Source organism: Rhipicephalus microplus, chromosome X, assembly GCF_043290135.1.
Source record: "Rhipicephalus microplus isolate Deutch F79 chromosome X, USDA_Rmic, whole genome shotgun sequence".
Classification (NCBI taxonomy): Eukaryota; Metazoa; Arthropoda; class Arachnida; order Ixodida; family Ixodidae; genus Rhipicephalus; species Rhipicephalus microplus.
In genome coordinates this window covers 31305114-31325871 of record NC_134710.1, presented here as the reverse complement: position 1 = coordinate 31325871, position 20758 = coordinate 31305114, and the positions used below count along the sequence as shown (strand labels likewise).

The following is a 20758-nucleotide window of genomic DNA, read 5'->3' as shown; positions in this document are numbered from 1 at the left end:
AAAAAAAAATGATTGAGTATGCAAACAGAGAAAGTATCAAAGCAGGGGTGCAAATGAATATGCTAAGACAAAAGTAATGATTAACCGTAGGGGTGTACAAATATTTGAAATTTTGATTACTTTTTTCAATAGTGCTTGCTATTTGATTCAATTAATAGCAGAACTTTACTATTTAACGTTCCCGAAGACAAATACGTACAACAGTCAACGCCCGATCGACACTGGCCCCTTCAGTTTCTCAATATAATTCATTCCACCACACTCTCGTAATGTGGCGAAGCTGCCTTTCAGCTGATTATATATATATATATATATATATATATATATATATATATATATATATATATATAAAATATTGATGAGATCTAACAGACAGTAATGCCAAGGAATGTGCAGGGGAAGAAGTTATTAGAACCAATGGAATGTAAATAAGAAGAAAGAAAAGTGGATGAAAAAATAACCAGCCTGCTCACGGCTGGTTATTTTTTCACCCACTTTTCTTTCTTTCTTCTTATTTACATTCCATTGGTTCTAATAACTTCCCCTGTACATTGCTTGGCATTACTGTCTGTTAGATCTCATTAATATTGTGTTAAAACACGGAAAAACGAGCCCTTAGGTATAGACTTCTTTCCCTTATTTCATTGAACGAGGGTCTCGTACTGGCAGACTTGGTGTGTTTAGGTTGTATAAGAGGGACAATTAATCAGCTGCCCGCTCATAATAAGTTCACGTGCTACGTGATGCCAAACATGCGCATAAAAGGGTGTTTTCACACTCGTTGCTTGGCTTATAGATGACGCTGACTGTCACTCCTACTTCTAAATTCACATATAAACCCAAAAAAGTGGATGGAGGGAAGGCCGCTGTGGTAGCTCAGTGGTTAGAGCATCGAACGCGTTATTCGGAGGTCGTAGGTTCGTTTTCTGCTCACGGCTGGTTATTTTTTCATCCACTTTTCTTTCTTTCTTCTTATTTACATTCCATTGGTTCTAATACCTTCCCCTGTACATTCCTTGGCATTACTGTCTGTTAGATCTCATTAATATTGTGTTAAAACACGGAAAAACGAGCCCTTAGGTATACACTTCTTTCCCGGCCTTCGTCAGGATTGAATCCTGACGAAGGCCGTGCCATGGCCGAAACGTAGAGTAAACAATTATCAAATTTTCGTAAGTGTGCTCCTTTATTCCTAATTATATATATATATATATATATATATATATATATATATATTTACATCTAGAATTTTTGATGCTCGTATTTATTGACACCTAGGAGACAGATTTAGAACTACGGACTCCAAGGGAGCACATCCCTGTCCGCCACACCAGTACGGCTTCCACAGAAGTTGAAAAAGGAGGAGACACTGAGAAAATAGCATCTCCGCCTTTTGTGTGTAAAATTTGTCGGGAATCATGCCTAATTCTTTGTAAGACAACTACAAAACACCACCCTGCCATTGCTTCATCAGCCAAACTGAAAGAAGCACTTTCATGCTGCTATCTTATAAGAATATGCTTAAGAATCCACTCCAACATTGTTTTTTGGGCTATTTCACTTCGAAGTATTTGACAAACATTCTAGAAATAATCTAGATGCATTCAAAAAATATGTGATTCAATTTGCCCTCACGCTTCAATATTCAAATTCGTTGCTCACCAAATATTTTGCTATTTTCACACTCTAACAGCACAGATAAAGAAAAAATATTTGCAACTGACAACAAACCTTTAGAGACTGTACAACAGAGTATACACCTCGATTAGCTACAAACAGGAAAGCCCTACCCAGGAAAAAGAAATTCACTGACCAATAAGGATGGCACAAGCATTTGCGACAGGCATTCCGAAATGATTACAGGTAATCTACCACTGTCCCTAAAGCGCAAGGTATGCGTACAATCACTGCATACTTCCATCTCTAACATATGGAGCTAGAACAAGAAGGCTAATAAAGAAACTCAAGAAAATGTTAACGACCACACACTGCACATTAAAACAGAAAATTTACCAGATGTAACATCAAGAGATTGGCAGACAGTAGAATGGATCAGACATCTAACAGGTGTAGCTGATGTTCTAGTTCATAATACCAAACTAACCTGGGCCAGCCACTTAGTGCACAAGATAGATGATCGGTGGTCAGTTAAAGCTAAAAGTGGTTAAGAGAAGAGAAGAGAAGCCGAGGACTACAACAAGTTAGATGGAGCAATGAAATTAAGTTCACAGGGACAAAATGAAATCATCTCGCACAAGATGGGGCAAACTGGAGATCATAGAAAAAAACCTTTGTTTTACAGTAGACATAAAATAAATAGTCCACGAACTATGCTGACAACTATGCTTTGCTATGTCAGATGGCAGAGTACAGTACTCACAGCTTTGGACCCCGTTCAGAAGAGAATTCGCAGTGAAAAACCAAGATTCGGCGGGAATCGGTGTTTGATGCAGATTTGTCCAGTAACTCTGACACGATGTGCTCAGAGCTGTACAAATTTATGGCATTCTGGAAAAGCAGCCAACCATCAAGCAACTATTTAGTGCGCCAGGAATACAAAGCACAAAAGCAAAAAAAAAAAAAAACAGAACTCTTTTTATATTACCAAGTATGAACTTGGTGATACAGGGGTGTAACAGCCAAAATACAATTTCAAGCAATATTTTGAGCAGCAAAATTTTACCTTTGAAGCACTAAAATCCTGATTAGGAGCAGGTTACGGGGAAAAACATCATACATTTCTTTATCATGAAATACCATATTTGAAGCAGTATAAACAAAAAGGTTTACATTTTGAAAAAAAAAAGTAAAAACCATTTAACATCACCTAAATCAGGCAGTGTGAACATGAGCACTGCTATTTCAATGAGAGAAGTATTTTGAACCATCTCACGGGGCAAAGAATGATAGTTCATATTAGCATCTGCTTTGCCTGTCGAATCATTTGACAGACTCAGCGAATTTAAATACAGATCTACCAAGTGCAAGACCTTGAAATTTGGGAGATTCGTAAAATCGAGAAGTAGGAGTGGTGAAAAAAAAAAAAAAAAACTGGTGCACAATTCAATGCATTCCCTTAATGCATTCTACCAGGTAAACTAACAACGGCATGTGCCCGTTGGCCCGGCAGCGGTACCAGATATTGCCAGGACCGTGGCCTGGACGACGCAACTTCAAAACAAAACAAAAAAAGTTTTATGTGCCACTGCTAAGGCAATCGACGTGGTTGCTGGTAATGCTGGCGTTTGCCAGCGTTAACGCGGCAGAGGCTTCCAGTTTTAGTTCCTAACAAGCCATACCCGCATTTTCAGGCTAGAAAATTTACACTTCCCATGAAGTGTTGGTGGCTACAGCATTGCATTTTTTACTTCAATCTCCGTCGCCTCACTGATATGTATCTGCTGTGGTCAACGGACCGATGGGTGCACAGTGTTGTTACTACTTTACCTGGTCATATTTTAAGTACATTCTAGGCACTATAATTAGGGTTTGCGTGTTTTGACGGATGGCGCAAACTGCAGGTGGCCGATGTGGCCTGCGAAATTAGCGCACCTGAGAAAATTTTGAAGCTAGCTGGGCAATCTGGCACAGTGCGGCACAATTTCAGCAAATTTTACAGTTTTGGCGCAGCTCAGTGCAACAATCGAAAATAGTATCGAATTGGTGCCATTGGCGCAGCTGTTGCACCCCTGGTGATAATAAATTGAAATTGTAACAAGACAATTTTATTTTGATTTTGGGTTCAAGTTAACAGAAATGATAGATTGCCCAACTTTCGTAATGAATGAAACATTGAAAGAGATGTGCATATTTTCAAGAAACATTTGAGCCATATTGTCACGTGATTGTGATGCTGATGAAGGCAGCAGTCTGCTTGTCCAAGACGAAATGTTACTTACACAAACGTGCACTCAAAAAACAAACTCAAAATGCAAGCAATATATGCTGTGAACTGAAAGCAGCCAGAACAGTCATCGGTCATCCAGTAAACTGACCTGCAGTGAGGCGCGTTGGCATTTATACACCAGGCCTCGAACATTCAAGTATTACCGCTGGTGCTAATGTTTGCTCTTAGATACAAACTTCACTATTTGTCTCCTGCACATAATCTTAACCAAATGATCTCAAACAATCATGAAGCTGCTAACAGTCTTTGCGGGTGAAACCTGAGCGCATCAAAATATAGCAATAAACATGCGTGACAATGTCAACACTCACTATGAAGTACTAAAGCATTCAAAATGATTATGAGGACGTATGAAGTATCAATACTTCAGGTTGACCAACCTGTCTCCCAAATTGGAAAAGCAACACACTGTAGCTAATTTATTCTCACCTGTATGTGTCCTCCATCAAACTCAAAAGGGTAACGGCAGTCAATCACCATGTAGTCGTCCACAACAGAGTCATACTTTCCTCGCAAGACATCAGCAAGCTGCACAACAAAACATTGGGGAACCAGTGCAGTCAGTGTCTACAGAAAGCATGAATGTGCATATACTTACAGTGGATGGGCGTATCATCTTGAGATCATCATGCTTTCCCTTCACCAAAGGCAAGGCGTAAGGCTGAAGGAAAAGGGTGAGAGTTACCATCATACTTTACTTTCATTCTTACCTACGAAAAAAGTCTCACCTTTGTGTAATCTCCTATGAGATCAGGATCATCAGTAGCTGGAAAACAAAAATGTCAATGCATACTTGTTTCGTTTCACTAGCCGCATGGCGTGGGTTCTCTTACATTTTTGTAAGGCATTCATGATGGATGCATCAGTGTCGGAGCGTGACCTGGTAAAGTTGGTCACCTTTAAGGAACAGCTGGGCTGCATAATTAAAAAAAAAGACAGAGGCAGCTTAAGCACTAATAGACAATAGAAGCATCTAAAGGCAATAATAATAACATCTGGGGTGCCAAAACCACAGTATGATGATGAGGCACATAGTAGTGATGAGGCACATAGTAGGATTCAAGATATGGCCCAACTGAACAATGACAATGCCAGCCAGAACCATGTGGTGGAGGCCACTGTGGCCAGTGAGAACTTCAATCCAGTTCCAGCTACAACCTTGAAGGATAATCAGTTGATAACCAAATGTTTTGTATCTGATGACCAAGAGCGCAAAGTGCGTTTAGCAGCTCTCGCATCTTCGTTCTTTCTCACCTAAATGACGCAAGTTCTATCTTTAATAATTTTATTTAGTGTGTATGCAACTAAGAGATGGCACACGACATGCTGTGTAATTCTGAAGTATGTTTTTTGTCGCTTCTGTGGCACATCGAAAATTCATGACATGCATAAAAGTATGCATTAAAGTTGCATTTCTGATAATTTAACTGGAGAATGATTTAAAGGTAGCTACTTAAAGCTGGAAAATAAAAATTTTCATTTTTTTCCGCAGTTTATTATTTAAGGCATTAAAGGGTTAAAGGGCGTTACAACAAGACACCTCCCCGTTATCCCTTATTCTAAGAGTATGCAACCATGCCAACACATTATTTCACGATAACACCTCTATTTTTATGAAATAATTTAAAATACTCTTTTTTCCCTTAAACTATTGTTGACTGAAATAATCTAACTGATAAAATTGCAATGCAAGACTCGCCTTCTTTCTTTCAAAAATAGTTCGAATAGTTCATTAGCACCACTGAATATATTTGCTTGATTTGTTCCTATTTGTTGTATAATTTTGTACAATTTGACTATTTATCCGATAAATTTACTCCTTCAAATTTACATTACTTTTGTGTTTCTTCAGCTTGTTCTTGTGTTTTTGTTTTAGAATTACTATTTGCTATTTATTTCCATTGTATTCCTTGTTCAGATTGATTGATTTGTGGGGTTTAACGTCCCAAAACCACCATTTGATTATGAGAGACGCCGTAGTGGAGGGCTCCGGAAATTTTGACCACCTGGGATTCTTTAACGTGCACCCAAATTGTATTCCTTGTTCAGTGCCTTAGCTTTATTTTTTTATATAACTGGGCCTTTTTTGAATACCATGTATCTATATTTTACACTTGCTCTAGTCTGCTTGAGAGTGCAATAACAATAAATAAGTAAAAGTAAATCTTATGATAATCTCCTTAAAAAATGCACTCAGTTGCAAGATTGCTAACGCTTTTCATAATATCATTGATTTGATATCAATGCCCACCATGAACTTGAGATCAGACCGCATGGCCTTCTGGCATTAATGAATGCTGATAACGGCTTAGGCATTTCATAATAAATTACAAAATGAACACAGAATGAAAGGACACGATGGACCATGCGCCCCTCTTTCCCATTTCACAGTGAAAGTTGCCATGAGATCACAACAAGGCCGATTATGGCACTGTAGTTGTCCCTTGCTGCCGGTGTCCATAACCAATATCGAGTGAAAAAAAAAAAAAAAAAAACCACCGAAGCCGCAATAAAAGAACAACAACAACAACAACAACGACGACAACAACAACGAATCTACCGAGGCCCCATAGGAAATCGAACCTGGGCCCTCTGCGTACCAGCCCAGTACTCTACCACTGAGCTACATCACTGCTTGAAACTTTGTTGCAAACAGACCCTATGTGAGCTTCATGTTGGGCGAGGAATTGCATAATACGAGTAATGAAGCATTTTGTAACATCAAAGGAAAAGCCAGGATTCACACAATGCAAATTACATTATGAGAGGGTTGTCCAATGCTCCAACCTATTATAAAAGCCTCAGGAAAAATTTTTTGTCATCGTCAGCCACGGCATCAACAAAGTGCACATAATGCCTTACAATTGCGCAGCGGGTACTGTTCTTTTTCCAAATAATGGCAAAGAATTGCATAGTGGACAGTTTCCCAGTATGCAAAAATTATGATTCATTGCATATCAGGTATCATGCAAGTGTGTGTGTGTGTGTAGTAGTTGCCCTAACAGTGTTCAAGAAGAACTGTTAGGCTGGGCCTCGCTGTGACAGTGTTGCACGTTCCATGCAGGGTTCGCATTTTTAATACTGTGTTTTCTTTCTTCATTACTTTTTTTAAAAGACCACAACCCGAGGTCCAAAAATTTTTTAAAAAGAGATAGATATATGTGCAGTTTTTCTTTGCGAACATGCTGCCGCAAGAATTTTGCAAATACATGCTATTATGAAGAAGTTACAGAGGTTAGAACATCGGTCTAAGTGGGTTTCAAATTTTTGCGCGGCCTCGCCCCCTTCTCCCTTCCATGAAGGGGAAGGCGTAGCCCATCGTCATGACTTCGTCCACTTTGGCAACGTGACACCACATCAGCGATTGACGTCATCGGCGAACTCGATCAAATGCAGCGCACTTCCGCTTGCTGCGAAGCCTGGTTGTTTGTTTACCGTTTGCCGCACCAGCCGCGGGTCAACCGTGTAAGCGTCAGGTGCGAAGTGTTGACCACAAAAAATCAGGTCCCCGACGTACGTCGCTGAATGGCCAATTCGCTTCAGCCATGTAGCGCGCAGGGCCCCATCGTGAGACACCCGCTGCCGATGCTTCTCCGCTGCCCAGTCGCTCGATTTGCAGCTGACGACAGAGCAATGCTTTTTACCCCTGTTGCTCATGTCAAGGGCGAAGTACGTTAGTACGTGCGCACAGGCACTGTAGTTGAGCGAGGAGTGTACATGTGTACGCGACAACTGTGAGACTGGTTCTTTCCCAGCAGTGCCAAGAAACAAGGGGCAGTTTCGTCACTGTGGGTGGGAACAGGAACTGATGTTGACTTCACTACTGTTTTTTCACACCTGACTTAGACCAATCAGCGAGCTGCTTCGGCGAGCTGTGTGCTATGTCACGTCCCCGATCGCCGAGTTGACGTCACTGCGCGTGCAAGGGGGTCGGGTCATGCGTAGGAAAAATGCATGGGAATTGTTTTTTGAAATATAGGCTCTGCGTGACGCGCAGCACTGTAATATTCAGAAAACGTGATCGCTGCTGTCTAATCTACAAATTACCGAGCTTGTATGGAGGGTGTAAAAAAATGTTGGGAGCCTGTTTACTGGCCCTTTAAAATTGTTCAATTTGAACAATGCATTTCAAGTTTAAATTCTCGCGTGCTCGCAGAGTTTGTGGGCATCTAACGCCATGTAGGTAAAAAAGTAGGAAACACACAAGATCTGCAATGTTTTGGTTGTTTTTTGCTTTGGGGAAGAGCACTGATTATGGAGTCTGTTTCCCGTAAGGAGGTTCCTAAAAGATGACGTGGTTCTCGCGAATTGAGCGCATAAACAGCAGATTTTGAGGATCAAATCAGCAGCAGTGAGCCTGGAGAAGATGTTGACACAAAATTTCATCACCGATGACGAAGATGCGTCAAGTCAAGCCGGAACATTGAGCGAGTGTCAGCCGTATGTGTGGCACACATTTTGTTGTCTAATTAGTAGTTAAGGGTGGCAGAGCATGTACTCACAGCAATTTTACTCATTTTGAGGGCCTCAATTTGCTACGGACATGATTCCTTGCCGGCCTCTGTAAAGCGTGCAGTATTTTTAGAGACAAAACCCAGAAGTTGAAGTTAGACGCACACTCCAGGGTAACGCAGGACGCTTCGTCCGGGCCATCGATTCCTTCCAGCTGTCTTTCGCTGATCATCTAACCAGTATGATCTGCGACTACGCCAACAAATATGCATGGATGCATATTTTAGAGAGGCAGACATACGTGAAAAGAGAGAACTTGAGGAGGAACTTCTTCAGTCCTGATCAAGTGATGAAGTACATTCAAATTCTCATCTACACGGGAAATGTTAAATCTCCTCACCTTCACCTCTACTGGAATACCTCATCGTTATATTTGGGCCTCATTCCTTCAAAAGTTATGCCCAGAAGCTGGTTATTTTTGTTCCTTGCTTTTCTCAGTGTCATGGACTCTGAGCAGACAGACCCTGTCCGCGATAGTTGCACAAGGTAACCTATATACTGCTGCACCCTCACTAACTTTCTTTTTTGTGGAAAGAACAGCTTTTGGCAATAACTTTTAAAACTTGTACAACCTTTTTGCAACATATTTTGAATTATTTTTAACCTCATCTTTTATATTATTCTCGTTTTTAAAGCGGTAATTGTATAATTATTGCATAAACTTTTCATTATAAACATTTTTTTCTAAGTGTGCATAACAAGTATACATGCAATGTTTGTGTTTTTGGACAGAACATTCTTTTAGCTACACTTTGGTACCAAAGAATGTAAATAACGCATTAGTGTCCATTTGCAAAAACAAATGTTTTTTACACCTAGTAAAAACGGTCCCTTTCCCATGGTAGTGAAGGAGCTCACAACTACAGATCACTCTTGTTAAAATCGAACATCATAATCTGGCAAAATGGGTCCGTTTCACCCGAAGTCCATAATATCTAAACACTGAGAGAGAGAAAAAAACCTTATTGTGTGTGTGTGTATGTATATATATATATATATATATATATATATATATATATATATATATATATATATATATATATATATATATATATATATATATATATATATATATATATATAGGGAGCAGGTGGGAGGTGACCCGTCCTCACAAACACTAGGTGGGCTCCTAAGCTCACTGACGTCCAATGCCACTCGGGCTCGGTGGACCAAGGCCTTATGGCTCGCCAGGTTGGAACTGCCGAGCAGGGCTGCCTCCCAGTCCTCCCGTGTGGGGTTGAGTTTAGGGATGAAGCGAGAAGTTGACTGGCATGTGCACACCATGTGGAAGACGTATGAAAACTTCTCCGCACATTGCGGGCATTTTCCTATACAGGCAGGATCGAGATCTTTTAAAACTGCCGGGTACAGCAGTGTTTTGGTGTAAAGGCAGAGGAGCAAACATTCCTTCGCCTTTGTAAGGCCTGAATCAGTAGAATTCAGTAATTTCTCAAAACGTTAAGACTGAATTAGGTTCGGGATCCATTTTGAAAGAGCCTGAGGGCCTTATCCAGAGAGTGAGTGCACCGGCGGTGGCGTCAGCTGTTTCGCTGCCGGCGGTGGCGTCAGCTGTTTCGCTGCCTTCGAGACCCACGTGAGCTGGAGCCCATATGATCTTACGGGACACAGGGGCCTCAAAGTAATTGGTGTTTTGTAAAATGCAGTACGCGAGGTATGGGACGTACTCGGCCCTTCTCAAGTCTGAAATGACGACGCACGAGTCCTGTACTGTGGCAGCTTGAGCAACGGCCACTTCCTTCGCTACATGCCGAATGTGTTTCACTGCATGCTTATGAAATAATTCTACAACCAGCACTGGTTATCAAAGAAGCACAGATATCAAATTTACTCATGTCAAGATTTTTGTGTCAATAAATAGCTATCGACCCCCTAGTAGGGATTCGTGACCTACAGCGCAACTGTTGGATGAATAACTATTACTTTTATCAATTTAAATCACTGGTATCTAGCACAATTCGAAACGGTCAGCAATGCCACCATTTTTAGCGCTGGGATCGCTACCAGTGGTGCTACCTCTCGGTCCTGACCATTTCTCCACAGAAAAGAGTGACATCAGGCTCAGCTGCTCCGCAAACACTTTGTCTGCTAGGCCCACTCATTCAGTCATGCCTTGTCACTTGCATTGCCATCGTCGCCGTACAAAGTGTCAACTCGAGTTGAATACGATAATCTGGAGTTCGGGAATCGACCCTTTGCAGCACAGCGATTCCAAAATGGACGCCGTTCCAAGCAGCAATGAGGAGGTGCCCGAGGATGCATGCTTTGGCCATGCTCGCTCGTGTGTCCCAACTAGCTATATTGGCGTACCCAACATTCAGGTACACTCAAACCTCGTTATATCAAAGTGGCATTTTAATGTTTGTTATATCCGGAAATTCATTATATATTTCACTATATCTAGGTTTGTTATATCAAGGATTTAGTGTATACGCAAAAGATTCAATAAAATATCGGTATAGGCAATGCACACCAGGGGAGAAATACAATATGTTCCTGCTTGCCAGGTCCTTTTTTGCGCCTCCGGATGGCTCCACCTATCCGGCCTCTCACGGTTGTGGCGGTAGTAACCGGGTGAACCCAAATAAGTCTACAGAAAAACTAAAATTCACTACTAATGATACCTGCTTTTTACTTGTAAGCAATGATATTTGTCTGTACTCTACTACACTTCGATAGCTTGTGGTCATGTTGGCGTGTGATATACGTGTGATGAAAAGACATCCTCATTGCGCTTTTTCTGTACTTTTAACCAGACGACTAAAACTCAAAATGGTTCTCCGACATGCTGACTGACGAGCACACGTTGAATCACGCTCCTTTCTTTTGCCAGTCTTTTATAAGTGATTTGCCTCTTGGTAATTTCACGAAATCATTCAATGCGGTGCGACAAATATAAAACATGACGAGTCAGTGCATTTCCAGGCTTCGGCGCCAGGATAAGAACACTTGAATCGTAGACGTCATCGCTACTAGCGTATCATCATTCAGGATGGTGTGCGTGGAATGTATCACACTGAACATGTAGCACTAGTGTCAATGTCACAGGGCACTCCATTCTCCATTAAGCTCTCGTACGCTGTTTGCAGTCGGAATATAATAATTTCCACGCACTGGACGCGATTCAATTATGGCTCAGAGGACCAACGCACACCAAACAATCGAATGAACGGCACATCTCGATTCTGAAATTTGGTGTAAATGTGTTTTTAACGAAATTGCAGTGCAAGTTCTAATAAAAGAGAGAGTTCCATTACAGTAGGTGCTGGGATGCTATGTAGCCCCTCCACAGCTGCAAAGCTTAGCCCAATAATAAAGTACTAGCAGGCTTTTTCAGCCACTTTTGTTGATCCGCTTGAAATAAATTTTCTGATTTTTGCAATCGGGAAGGGGTATTTGCTTGAATTGTGCCGCCTAATTGGTGCTGGGAACTTTTGCTCACGCGCAGTGTGAACGGCTCACTTTACGGCCCAAAGTTGGTCTGGGAGTTCTGAACTGCGCAGCACCAAAGTTTTTTTCACATTAATTTGACGGGAAAACTCCCCTAATTGGAGCACCAAAATGTCTTAGTAGTACTTTCAAAGCTTTGGTCGCGATGCTTAACAAGATTACCGCAATGAGTCACGAATGCCTAATGCAAAAGACAAACAAAAACTTTTTATTTACACTTAGCTCGAAAAGAAAGTTATGATGAGACTGAAAAGTACCCCTGAGTGATAATGCAATCTTTCAGGCAGCATTTTGAGTCGGCTGCAGCACTCGAACCATGAGCGTAACTAATCAAGAGTTTCCTATAAGAGGATTTTAGCACTAGTGTCTATGAGGGCTGTAAGGCGTAGCGCTTCTGTCAACATAAGAATGATAGATAGCACGGATATGTCTAATCTTCGTTCCTTTGGCTCCGTGCGGCCTGAAGACGCTTTGCCGCAAGACAAATATCAGCCTCGGTTCACCTTGACTTCTTTTGGCTTATGAATTCAAATCAGCTCAAGGAGTTCAGAACGGTTTTTTTCTTGCATTTAACAAATCCGCACATGTGTTCAAAGCCCACGAGCACAAAGACAAGGCAAATCAGTGTACCACCCCCGATTACTACGGTGGCTCAATGATCGCAGTGCCACAGTTGTCTCTAGTTAATCTTAGGAAGCTATGAATTGAATATCCAACACTCCATGAAGAAGAAGAAAAAAAGAGCCAGGCCTGCGTGGCACACGCAGCACAGTGAAAGCTGAAGAGTCGCCTTCCTTTTTAAACTCTTGGGGCAGCTACTACAAGGACACTTGCATGGTACCCACTATGCCATTCTTCATTATTATTCGGAGAAGCGCCGTACCCGCTACACACTTGCAAGGCATTATGTGCACTTTGCTGATGCTGTGGCTGACAAATAATTCTGGCCGAGGTTTTTGCAATTGGAGCATTCAACAACCCACTCTTTAAGCAACTCGCATTGTGCGACTCCTGGTAGTAGTCAGTTTACTATTCTAAAAATGCTTCTATACACATGTTGACGCTATTCCTTACCAGACATGGCGACTGCACAGGGTCAGTTTGCAAAGGAGTTTCAAGCAACGACGTAACTCGGTGGTAGAATAGTGGGCTGCCACATAGAAGACCCGGTTTATAATCCCACTTGATTCTTGGCGTTTTTTATGTGGTTAGTTTTTCTCTTATTTCATGTGATAGTGGTATCAAACACTGGCGGCGGTGGACAACTATGGCACTAAAAACGACCCTTGTTGTATCTCACAAAAGCTTTCGCTACAAAACTAGGAGGGAGCATCATGTGATAATTTTGAAGCCTAGCCATAAAAAAAATGAAACATGAGCATGGTGGGAAGTAAGCCACACGTATGAGGAACAAGGGAAGGAGTGGTGTCTAAGGAGGTTGGATTGTCGACGCAAGGCACGCACACTCATCAATTTTTGTTTTAGTAGCTTGCTCCTTTTGCTGGAGTGTTGTCTCTAGTCATTGCGCTGGTGTGTACGATAGTGCTCATTGCTCCCGCTAGAGGCGCAGCTGTGCTCATTTCAAGAGCACTCACCAGATGGCGGCCGCCGCTCAGGTGGCGCTCGGCTGAGTGCTACACGCGAGGCTTCATACTGACTCCACACAGCGGGCAAGGACCATGATCACTGTGCGTCGCTATGAACAGCGAGCAAGCAACAGATGTGTGTTCGAAATGCTGGTGGTGGCAGTAGTGTGAACGGCATAGCCGAAGCCGCTCCAAGCGTCGCGCATTGCAGCCTACAATGCAGCTTCTTGAGTGTTGACACATTGAGCTGTCTGCCGACACCCCAATGTGGGCTGTCGCAGAAGACTAGTCGCACGCTGTGCATATAACTGGTACAGCCCACCATCAAATGGCGACATGACGATGGATGCATAGGACAGTGGCTGTCGAAGACAGCGGATGGTATCAAGCTTGTGGGCTGGCACAAGAGCGTGTGACGAAACTCTTAAAGAAAAAAAAAAAAAAACATTCCACCAGCCAGGCCTGCACAGAAGGCGCAGCACAGTCACAGTGAAAACTAGAAAAATGGCCTTTCAGAGCCCTTCAAAACACTCACTGGGTAACTACTGCAAGCACCCTTGCTTGATACCCACTGGGGCATTATTAATAAATTTTTCGGTGTAGTAGGCCGGTGTGCGCTATGCTTTTTTTCGTCACTTTTCTGAGAGGCCTGGTATCAGCTAAACACTTGCAAGTGTGAGGAAGAAGAGGAAGAAGGAAGAAGCGCATTGCCATCGCCCGGCTCGCTCGGCTGTTCGCTCCCAGGCTACGCTTCGCCTGCTGCTGCTGCTATCTTCGAGGTCGCTGTGTACCTCAATAAACCCCCGTAACAAGTGGTGAAGCTGCTGGGTCACGCCAACCCGGAACTTCGCAGACGGAAACTCAAGCCAGCCTCTGCAATGTCAGATGAAGTAGCAAATCAACCGCAGCAACAACCTGCTGCTCTGGTGCCCACATTGGTCTGCCCTAGGCCATCGCGTCAACGCGACCCACCAATCTTCAGCAGTACAGAAGAGGAGGATATTGAAGACTGGCTCGCTGAATACGAACGGGTAAGCGTCATCAACCGCTGGGATGACGCTGCAAAGCTCAGCTATGTGTCATTTTATTTGAGTGGCGTCGCCAGCGTGTGGCAACGAAACAACCAACGCGACTTCCCGACGTGGGCTGCTTTCAAAACGCACAAGACGGAAAGTATTCGGGCACCCCACTGTTCGCAAGCTTAGAGCCGAGCAACGGTTGCGTGGCAACGTGCAGCAGAATGATGAAACATTCACCAGCTACATTGAAGACATTGTCGACCTGTGTAACCGCGTTGATGTCGCAATGGCCGATACCGATAAGATCAGGCATATCTTGAAAGGGATTGAAGACGACGCCGTTCAGATGCTCCTGGCAAAGAACCCGTCTGCAGTGTCTGAACTTGTCACTCTTTGCCAAAGTTTTGATGAGCTGCGCAAACAACGCACAGCCACGCGCCGCTCTCATCCAGAGGCGACTTCAATGTCGGGATTGGCTGTTGCTCCTGACAACTCATCTCTGCTGCTACAGATTAAGGATTTCGTTCGTGAAGAGGTCGCTCGCCAGCTTTCTCTGATGCCACTTGTTCACAACCAGTCGAATTCCCCGTTGGCGTCCCCTCTCCAAAACATCATCAGGGAACAGGTCGCCGAAGAGGTCTCCCCTTCGCTCCATTAGGCTCCGACTGCTGCTCCCCTGACGTACGCCGCAGTCGCTTCCAGGTCTGTGATGCAAGGTTACAGCTTGTAGTCCGCCTATGCGCCCCCCAGTAACGCCGCCCGCCCGCCCAGTCGTACAGTACGACGAGCCGACGACCCTTGGCGCACGCAAGACAACCGTCCCATTTGTTTTCATTGTGGCCTTGTGGGACATGTGGCCTGTTACTGTCACTTTCGTGCACCACCTAACTCCAACAGTGTGCGTTTACCATGGGTCACGTATGCGCCATGTCAACCTCCCAGCACTTATTCAGACGACTACGAATCTGATCCTACTTCCCAGACCCCACCCTCCTCTCACCGCTCGCCTTCTCGCCACCACTTCCTTTCCCTCATGCACTCACGGCGGAGCCCTGTGTGCCACGAAAACCAAGTAGTGCAGCTCAGGAGGCGAGAACTGCGATTCCGGCGAAATGCATAAGGACTCAAATTTCTCCTCAAAACGTTATTGAAGTCGCTATATAAGGAACATGGACGCTAGCCCTTGTCGACACCGGCGCTGCCCTTTCAGCGATTGATGCCCATATTTGCCGCCATATCAGAAAAGTCACGACGCCTGTTTCTGGACTATGCATTCGTACAGTCAACGCGCAGCACGTCGAGCCATGCGGGGCCTGCACAGCTCCTGTCGTCATCCAGGATGTTCTTTATGCGATCGAAATCATTGTGCTGCCATCTTGTTCTCACGACATCATATTGGGGTGGGATTTCTTCTCTACACATCATGTGATCATCAAGTGCGCCCGCGCTGAACTCGAGTTGTTTCCATTTTCGACAGATGTCATCAATGACAAGGACACATGTCGCAATATCACAGTTTGTGACGACACCATAGTGCCTGCCCAGTCTACTGTTCTTGTCTCCATCTCTTGTGACTCTGAAGACGGCGGCTCAGTGCTTTTCGCACCATCTGCAATTCTAGTTCGCCGTCGATCATTGCCATTTGCCGTTCTTAAGTTCCATTCAGGCGCCTCTGTGATGCACATCACCAATCCATCGCCCGAGCCAATCACTTTACGACGCCAGGAAACCCTCGGTAAAGCCGAGCCACTGGCGTCATCTTCGATATTCCGACACCATGGACGACCCCACTGATATGGCAACCCTCGAGACATCAACTCCTCGGCCACTACCGCGATCGTTCACACCAGCTATAGCCAGCAACCTTACCACGACACAACGAGACTAACTTCTTCGTTTGCTCGACGATTTCTCTTCCTCTTTTGACTGCCAAGCAAGCGCACTCGGCCGCACAACGACTGTGTTTCACATACTATCAACACCGGAAGTGGCACACTTGCCTCTGCTATTCGGATGACATTGTCGTCTTTGTGCCAGATTTTCCGACCCATCTACAACGGTTGCATCAAGTTCTGACCTGCATCCAAAATGCCGGTCTCCAGCTTAACTTGAAAAAGTGCCTATTCGCCGCTAGAAAACTAACTATACTAAGCCATGTTGTCTCCAAAAAAGGCATTCTTCCCGATCCTGCTAAACTTCGAGCCGTATCTGACTTCCCGAAGGCTACTAACCTGAAAGCACTGCGCACCTTCATTGGCCTATGCTCCTATTTTCGGCGCTTCGTAATTTTGCTACTGTAACCGCACCTCTCAATGCACTCCTCCAATGTGACAACGAACTACCTACCTGGCCAAGCTTGTGAAGATGCGTTTACGACACTTCGACACCTGCTTACGTCTCCGCCAATATCGCCTCACTTCGCTCCGAGCGCACGCACAGAAATTCACACTGATGCTAGTTGTGTCGGCCTTTGTGCTGTGCTGGCACAACGATGCCAATGCCGAATACATGGTTGCATATGCCAGTCGTGCACTCACAAAACCCTGAACCAATTACACCATAACCAAAAAAGAGTGCCTGGCCATCATATGGGTTCTACAGAAGTTTCGCCCCTATCTTTACGGTCGCCCTTTCAACGTCGTAACAGACCACCACGCTCTCTGTTGGTTGTCAAAACTCAAGAACCCGTCAGGTCGCCTTCCTCGGTGGGCCCTCCTCCGACTCCAGGAATATGACATCTGGATCGTATATCGTTCTGGCCAACAACACTCCGATGCTGACGCCCTGTCACGCTTCCCACTCATTTCAGACACCAGCGCATCTAGTTACAATCACGATATTTCGCCATTCGTCATCTTGGACATGGCCTCAGGGCAACGAAATGACCTTTGGATCGCCACAATTCTAAACGTTTTGTCATGCCCCATGACCACTTTGGCTCCACGAGCGCTACGCCGCCAAGTGCAGCATTACACTATCCACAATGGTCTTTTATACCGCCGTAACTGCCACAACAATGGCCGCACATGGTTATTGGTCGTGCCCTGCCATCGTCGCAATCTCTGCTCCGCTTTACACAATGACCCTCAGTGTGGCCACGGTGGCGTGTTCAAGACGTACATGCGCCTTGGCCTACCCTATTATTGGCGCGGAATGTACAGCTTCGTCTGCAAATATGTCGGCTCATGCCTCGCCTGCCAAGGACGCAAACCAGTCTCGCACCTCTCCAGCCGCTTCCCTGCCCAGCCCACCCATTTGATCGCGTCGGCATTGACTTGTACGGGCGTCTCCCATGCACTGGCGCTGGAAATCGCTGAATTGTCGTCGCCGTGGATCACTTGAAATATACGCCGAAACCCCTGCATTGCCTGCCGCAACAGCCAAGGACGTTTCCTCGTTTGTTCTACGCAGCTTTGTTCTCCGCCATGGCACCCCTCGTGAACTGCTCAGTGATCGCGGCCATGTATTTCTCTCAGACGTGTTGCAATCACTCCTATCCGAATGCAAAATTATTTACCGCACCACTACCGCATATCGCCCACAGACAAACAAATTAACAGAACAATTTAACCTAACTCTTGGTGACATGTTGTCGATGTACGTTGCGTCAGACTACTGCAATTGGGATTTTGTTCTTCCGATTGTCACATTCGTCTACAATACCGCCTCCCAAGCAACCACCGGTGTTTCACCATTCTTCTTGCTATACGGCCGTGAACCCACTAGCACCATTCATACGATTCTGCCGTATCATCCAGACGTTGAAGACTACCAGACTGTGTCTGCGGTGGCTCACCACGCCGAAAAATGCCGACAAATAACCTGTTCTTTCACCTGCGACCAACAGTGTCGCCAAAAACAGCGTCACTATTCCGACATCCTTCCTGACCTTTTCACAGTCAACTCTCTCAAGTGGCTTTGGGTCCCGCCAGTTGCTGTTCCTGACTTTTCGTCTTAGCTCTTCCGAAGTATCACGGACCCTACCGCATGGTTGCGCAGACCTCTCCTGTTAATTATGTGGTTGAACCCGTTACACCATCTTCCGAACTTCGTCGTCGGGGACGAGAAACAGTCTAAATTAACATTCTCAAGCCGTATTATGACCCTCTGACGTCTCTCTAGGTCGCCAGGATGGCTACCTCTCGATACCGTGGGTTATTGTGAGAAAGAAGATGGACACATGCGGAAGCGCATTGCCATCGCCTGGCTCGCTCGGCTGTTCGCTACCTGGCTATGCTTTGCCTGCTGCTGCTGCTATCTTTCAGGTCACTTTGTACCTCAATAAACCTCCGTAACACAAGGAATTTTGTGCCAATTGATCATGCAGTGGTTGACAACGATGAGAAATTATGGTTGAAGTGGGTATGTGCCATAGTTAATAGGGGAAAAAGAACAAGCTTTTGTAATGGGTTGGAGCATTGGACAACCCACTCGTTACCCTATTCGCATTGTGCGACGACTGGTTGTTCTTTCGCTGTTTTAAAATGCTTTATAAGTCGTATTAACACGATTGTTTTGCTGACATCAAGCCTGCCTGAAGCAAGTTTGTCAGCAAGTCACAAACAGCAGCGTAGCTCAGTGGTAGAGTACTGGGCTGGCATCTAGCGGATCCGGGTTTGAGCCCCACTGTGTCATCAGTGCTAGGTTTTTTTTATAATTTCTCGCGATGTGGTTATGGACAACGGTGGCAACAGCGGTGGCGGCGGCGACAGACAACTGCGTGTGACCTGAGTTGTGATCTCATAACAGCTTTCGCTGTAAAACATTGTGTATATAATGTGTAAATAATGTGTAAATATAATCACACCACAAAAATTCTCGTGTCACGTCTTTATATGATGATGATTGAGCATATTGTTGCGAATGTATTTACTACTTTAGAGTAGAAAAGTACTCCAGCAGTCAAGATGGCAGCCGTTGTGTATTTTCGAACAGCCCAAAAACGTCGTCGTCTTCTTCTTCGCACCGCCCGCATAGCTGCATAGCCGCGAACCCGCAACATCGACCTCCGGCGGCGAAAAGCGCCGACCCGGCGCTTGTTAGCAGGTGTTGGACGAGATGTACGGCTTGAGGCGAGCGACGTGGACGATGTCGGAAGATGTGGAAGGTATCGAAGGGTTTAGAGGTGCTATTTCATAGGTAACATCAGTTACCTGCCGTAGCACACGATAAGGTCCGGAATACTTGGGTAGAAGCTTTTCAGCCAGACCAACATGTCGCGACGGAGTCCACAGAAGAACGAGGTCACCTGGACTAAAGTGGACGTCCCGATGGTGGCTGTCATAGCTACGTTTCTGACGGAGCTGCGAGTCCGAAAGGCGCTGGTGGGCAATCTGACGGGCTTTCTCCGCGGTGCTAATAGCGCGGCGAGCATATGCTGTGGACAGGTCGGCAGGGTTGGGTACAAGCGTGTCGAACGGCAATGTCGGGTCTCTTCCATACAAAAGGTAAAAGGGAGAATATCCAGCAGTGTCGTGGCGTGAGCTATTGTAAGCGAAAGTGACAAAGGGTAGCGCAATGTCCCAGTCACGATGATCCGTCGACACGTACATGGCGAGCATGTCAGTGAGTGTGCGATTCAGACGTTCTGTGAGGCCGTTTGTTTGAGGATGGTAGGCCGTCGTAAGCTTGTGCTTGGTTGCACAAGAACGAAGTAGATCGTCAATTACCTTAGATAAAAAGTAGCGACCGCGATCGGTGACCAGTTGACGAGGAGCACCATGATGTAAGATGACGTCTTGAATCAAAAAGTCGGCGACATCTGTAGCGCAGCTGCTTGGAAGAGGTCTCGTAATTGCGAAACGGGTCGAGTAATCTATGGCGACGGCGACCCACCTGTTACCGTCGGTAGAAAGAGGGAAAGGGCCCAGCAGGTCGAGGCCGACACGATAGAAAGGCTCGGCAGGTACGTCGATCGGTTGAAGGAGCCCGGCGGGGTGTACCGCTGGCCTTTTGCGGCGTTGGCACGACTCACAAGACCTAACATAACGTTGTACAGAACGGTAGAGGCCGGGCCAGAAAAAGCGTCGGCGGACACGGTCGTACGTTCTGGCAACACCAAGGTGGCCAGCCGTTGGTACATCATGTAGTTGCTGAAGTACGGTCGAGTGCAAATGAGTGGGTATTACGAGTAGTAGTTCGTTTCCCACATGGTGCATGTTGCGGCGGTATAAAATGCCGTCTATGACAACGAACATGCGAAGCGAACTGTCTGTACAGCCTGTGTTCAGGCGGTCGATTAGCTCGCGTAGGGACGCGTCACGCCG

General features: G+C 45.1%; 1 protein-coding gene across 4 annotated transcripts in view; it reads right to left on the bottom strand.

Annotated features, from left to right (window-relative positions):
• The window catches only part of LOC119175769 (M-phase inducer phosphatase 1-B), a 157930-nt gene that overhangs the window by 20123 nt on the left and 117049 nt on the right, over positions 1-20758 (bottom strand). For all 4 annotated transcript variants that reach the window (XM_075876141.1, XM_075876142.1, XM_075876143.1 and 1 more), the window contains 5 exons: positions 4741-4822; positions 4636-4673; positions 4506-4568; positions 4337-4435; positions 2381-2508 (listed from right to left, as the gene is read on the bottom strand). In XM_075876141.1, coding sequence (XP_075732256.1) covers positions 2381-2508; positions 4337-4435; positions 4506-4568; positions 4636-4673; positions 4741-4822 — 410 coding nt within the window. The remainder of the gene's footprint in view (positions 1-2380; positions 2509-4336; positions 4436-4505; positions 4569-4635; positions 4674-4740; positions 4823-20758) is intronic.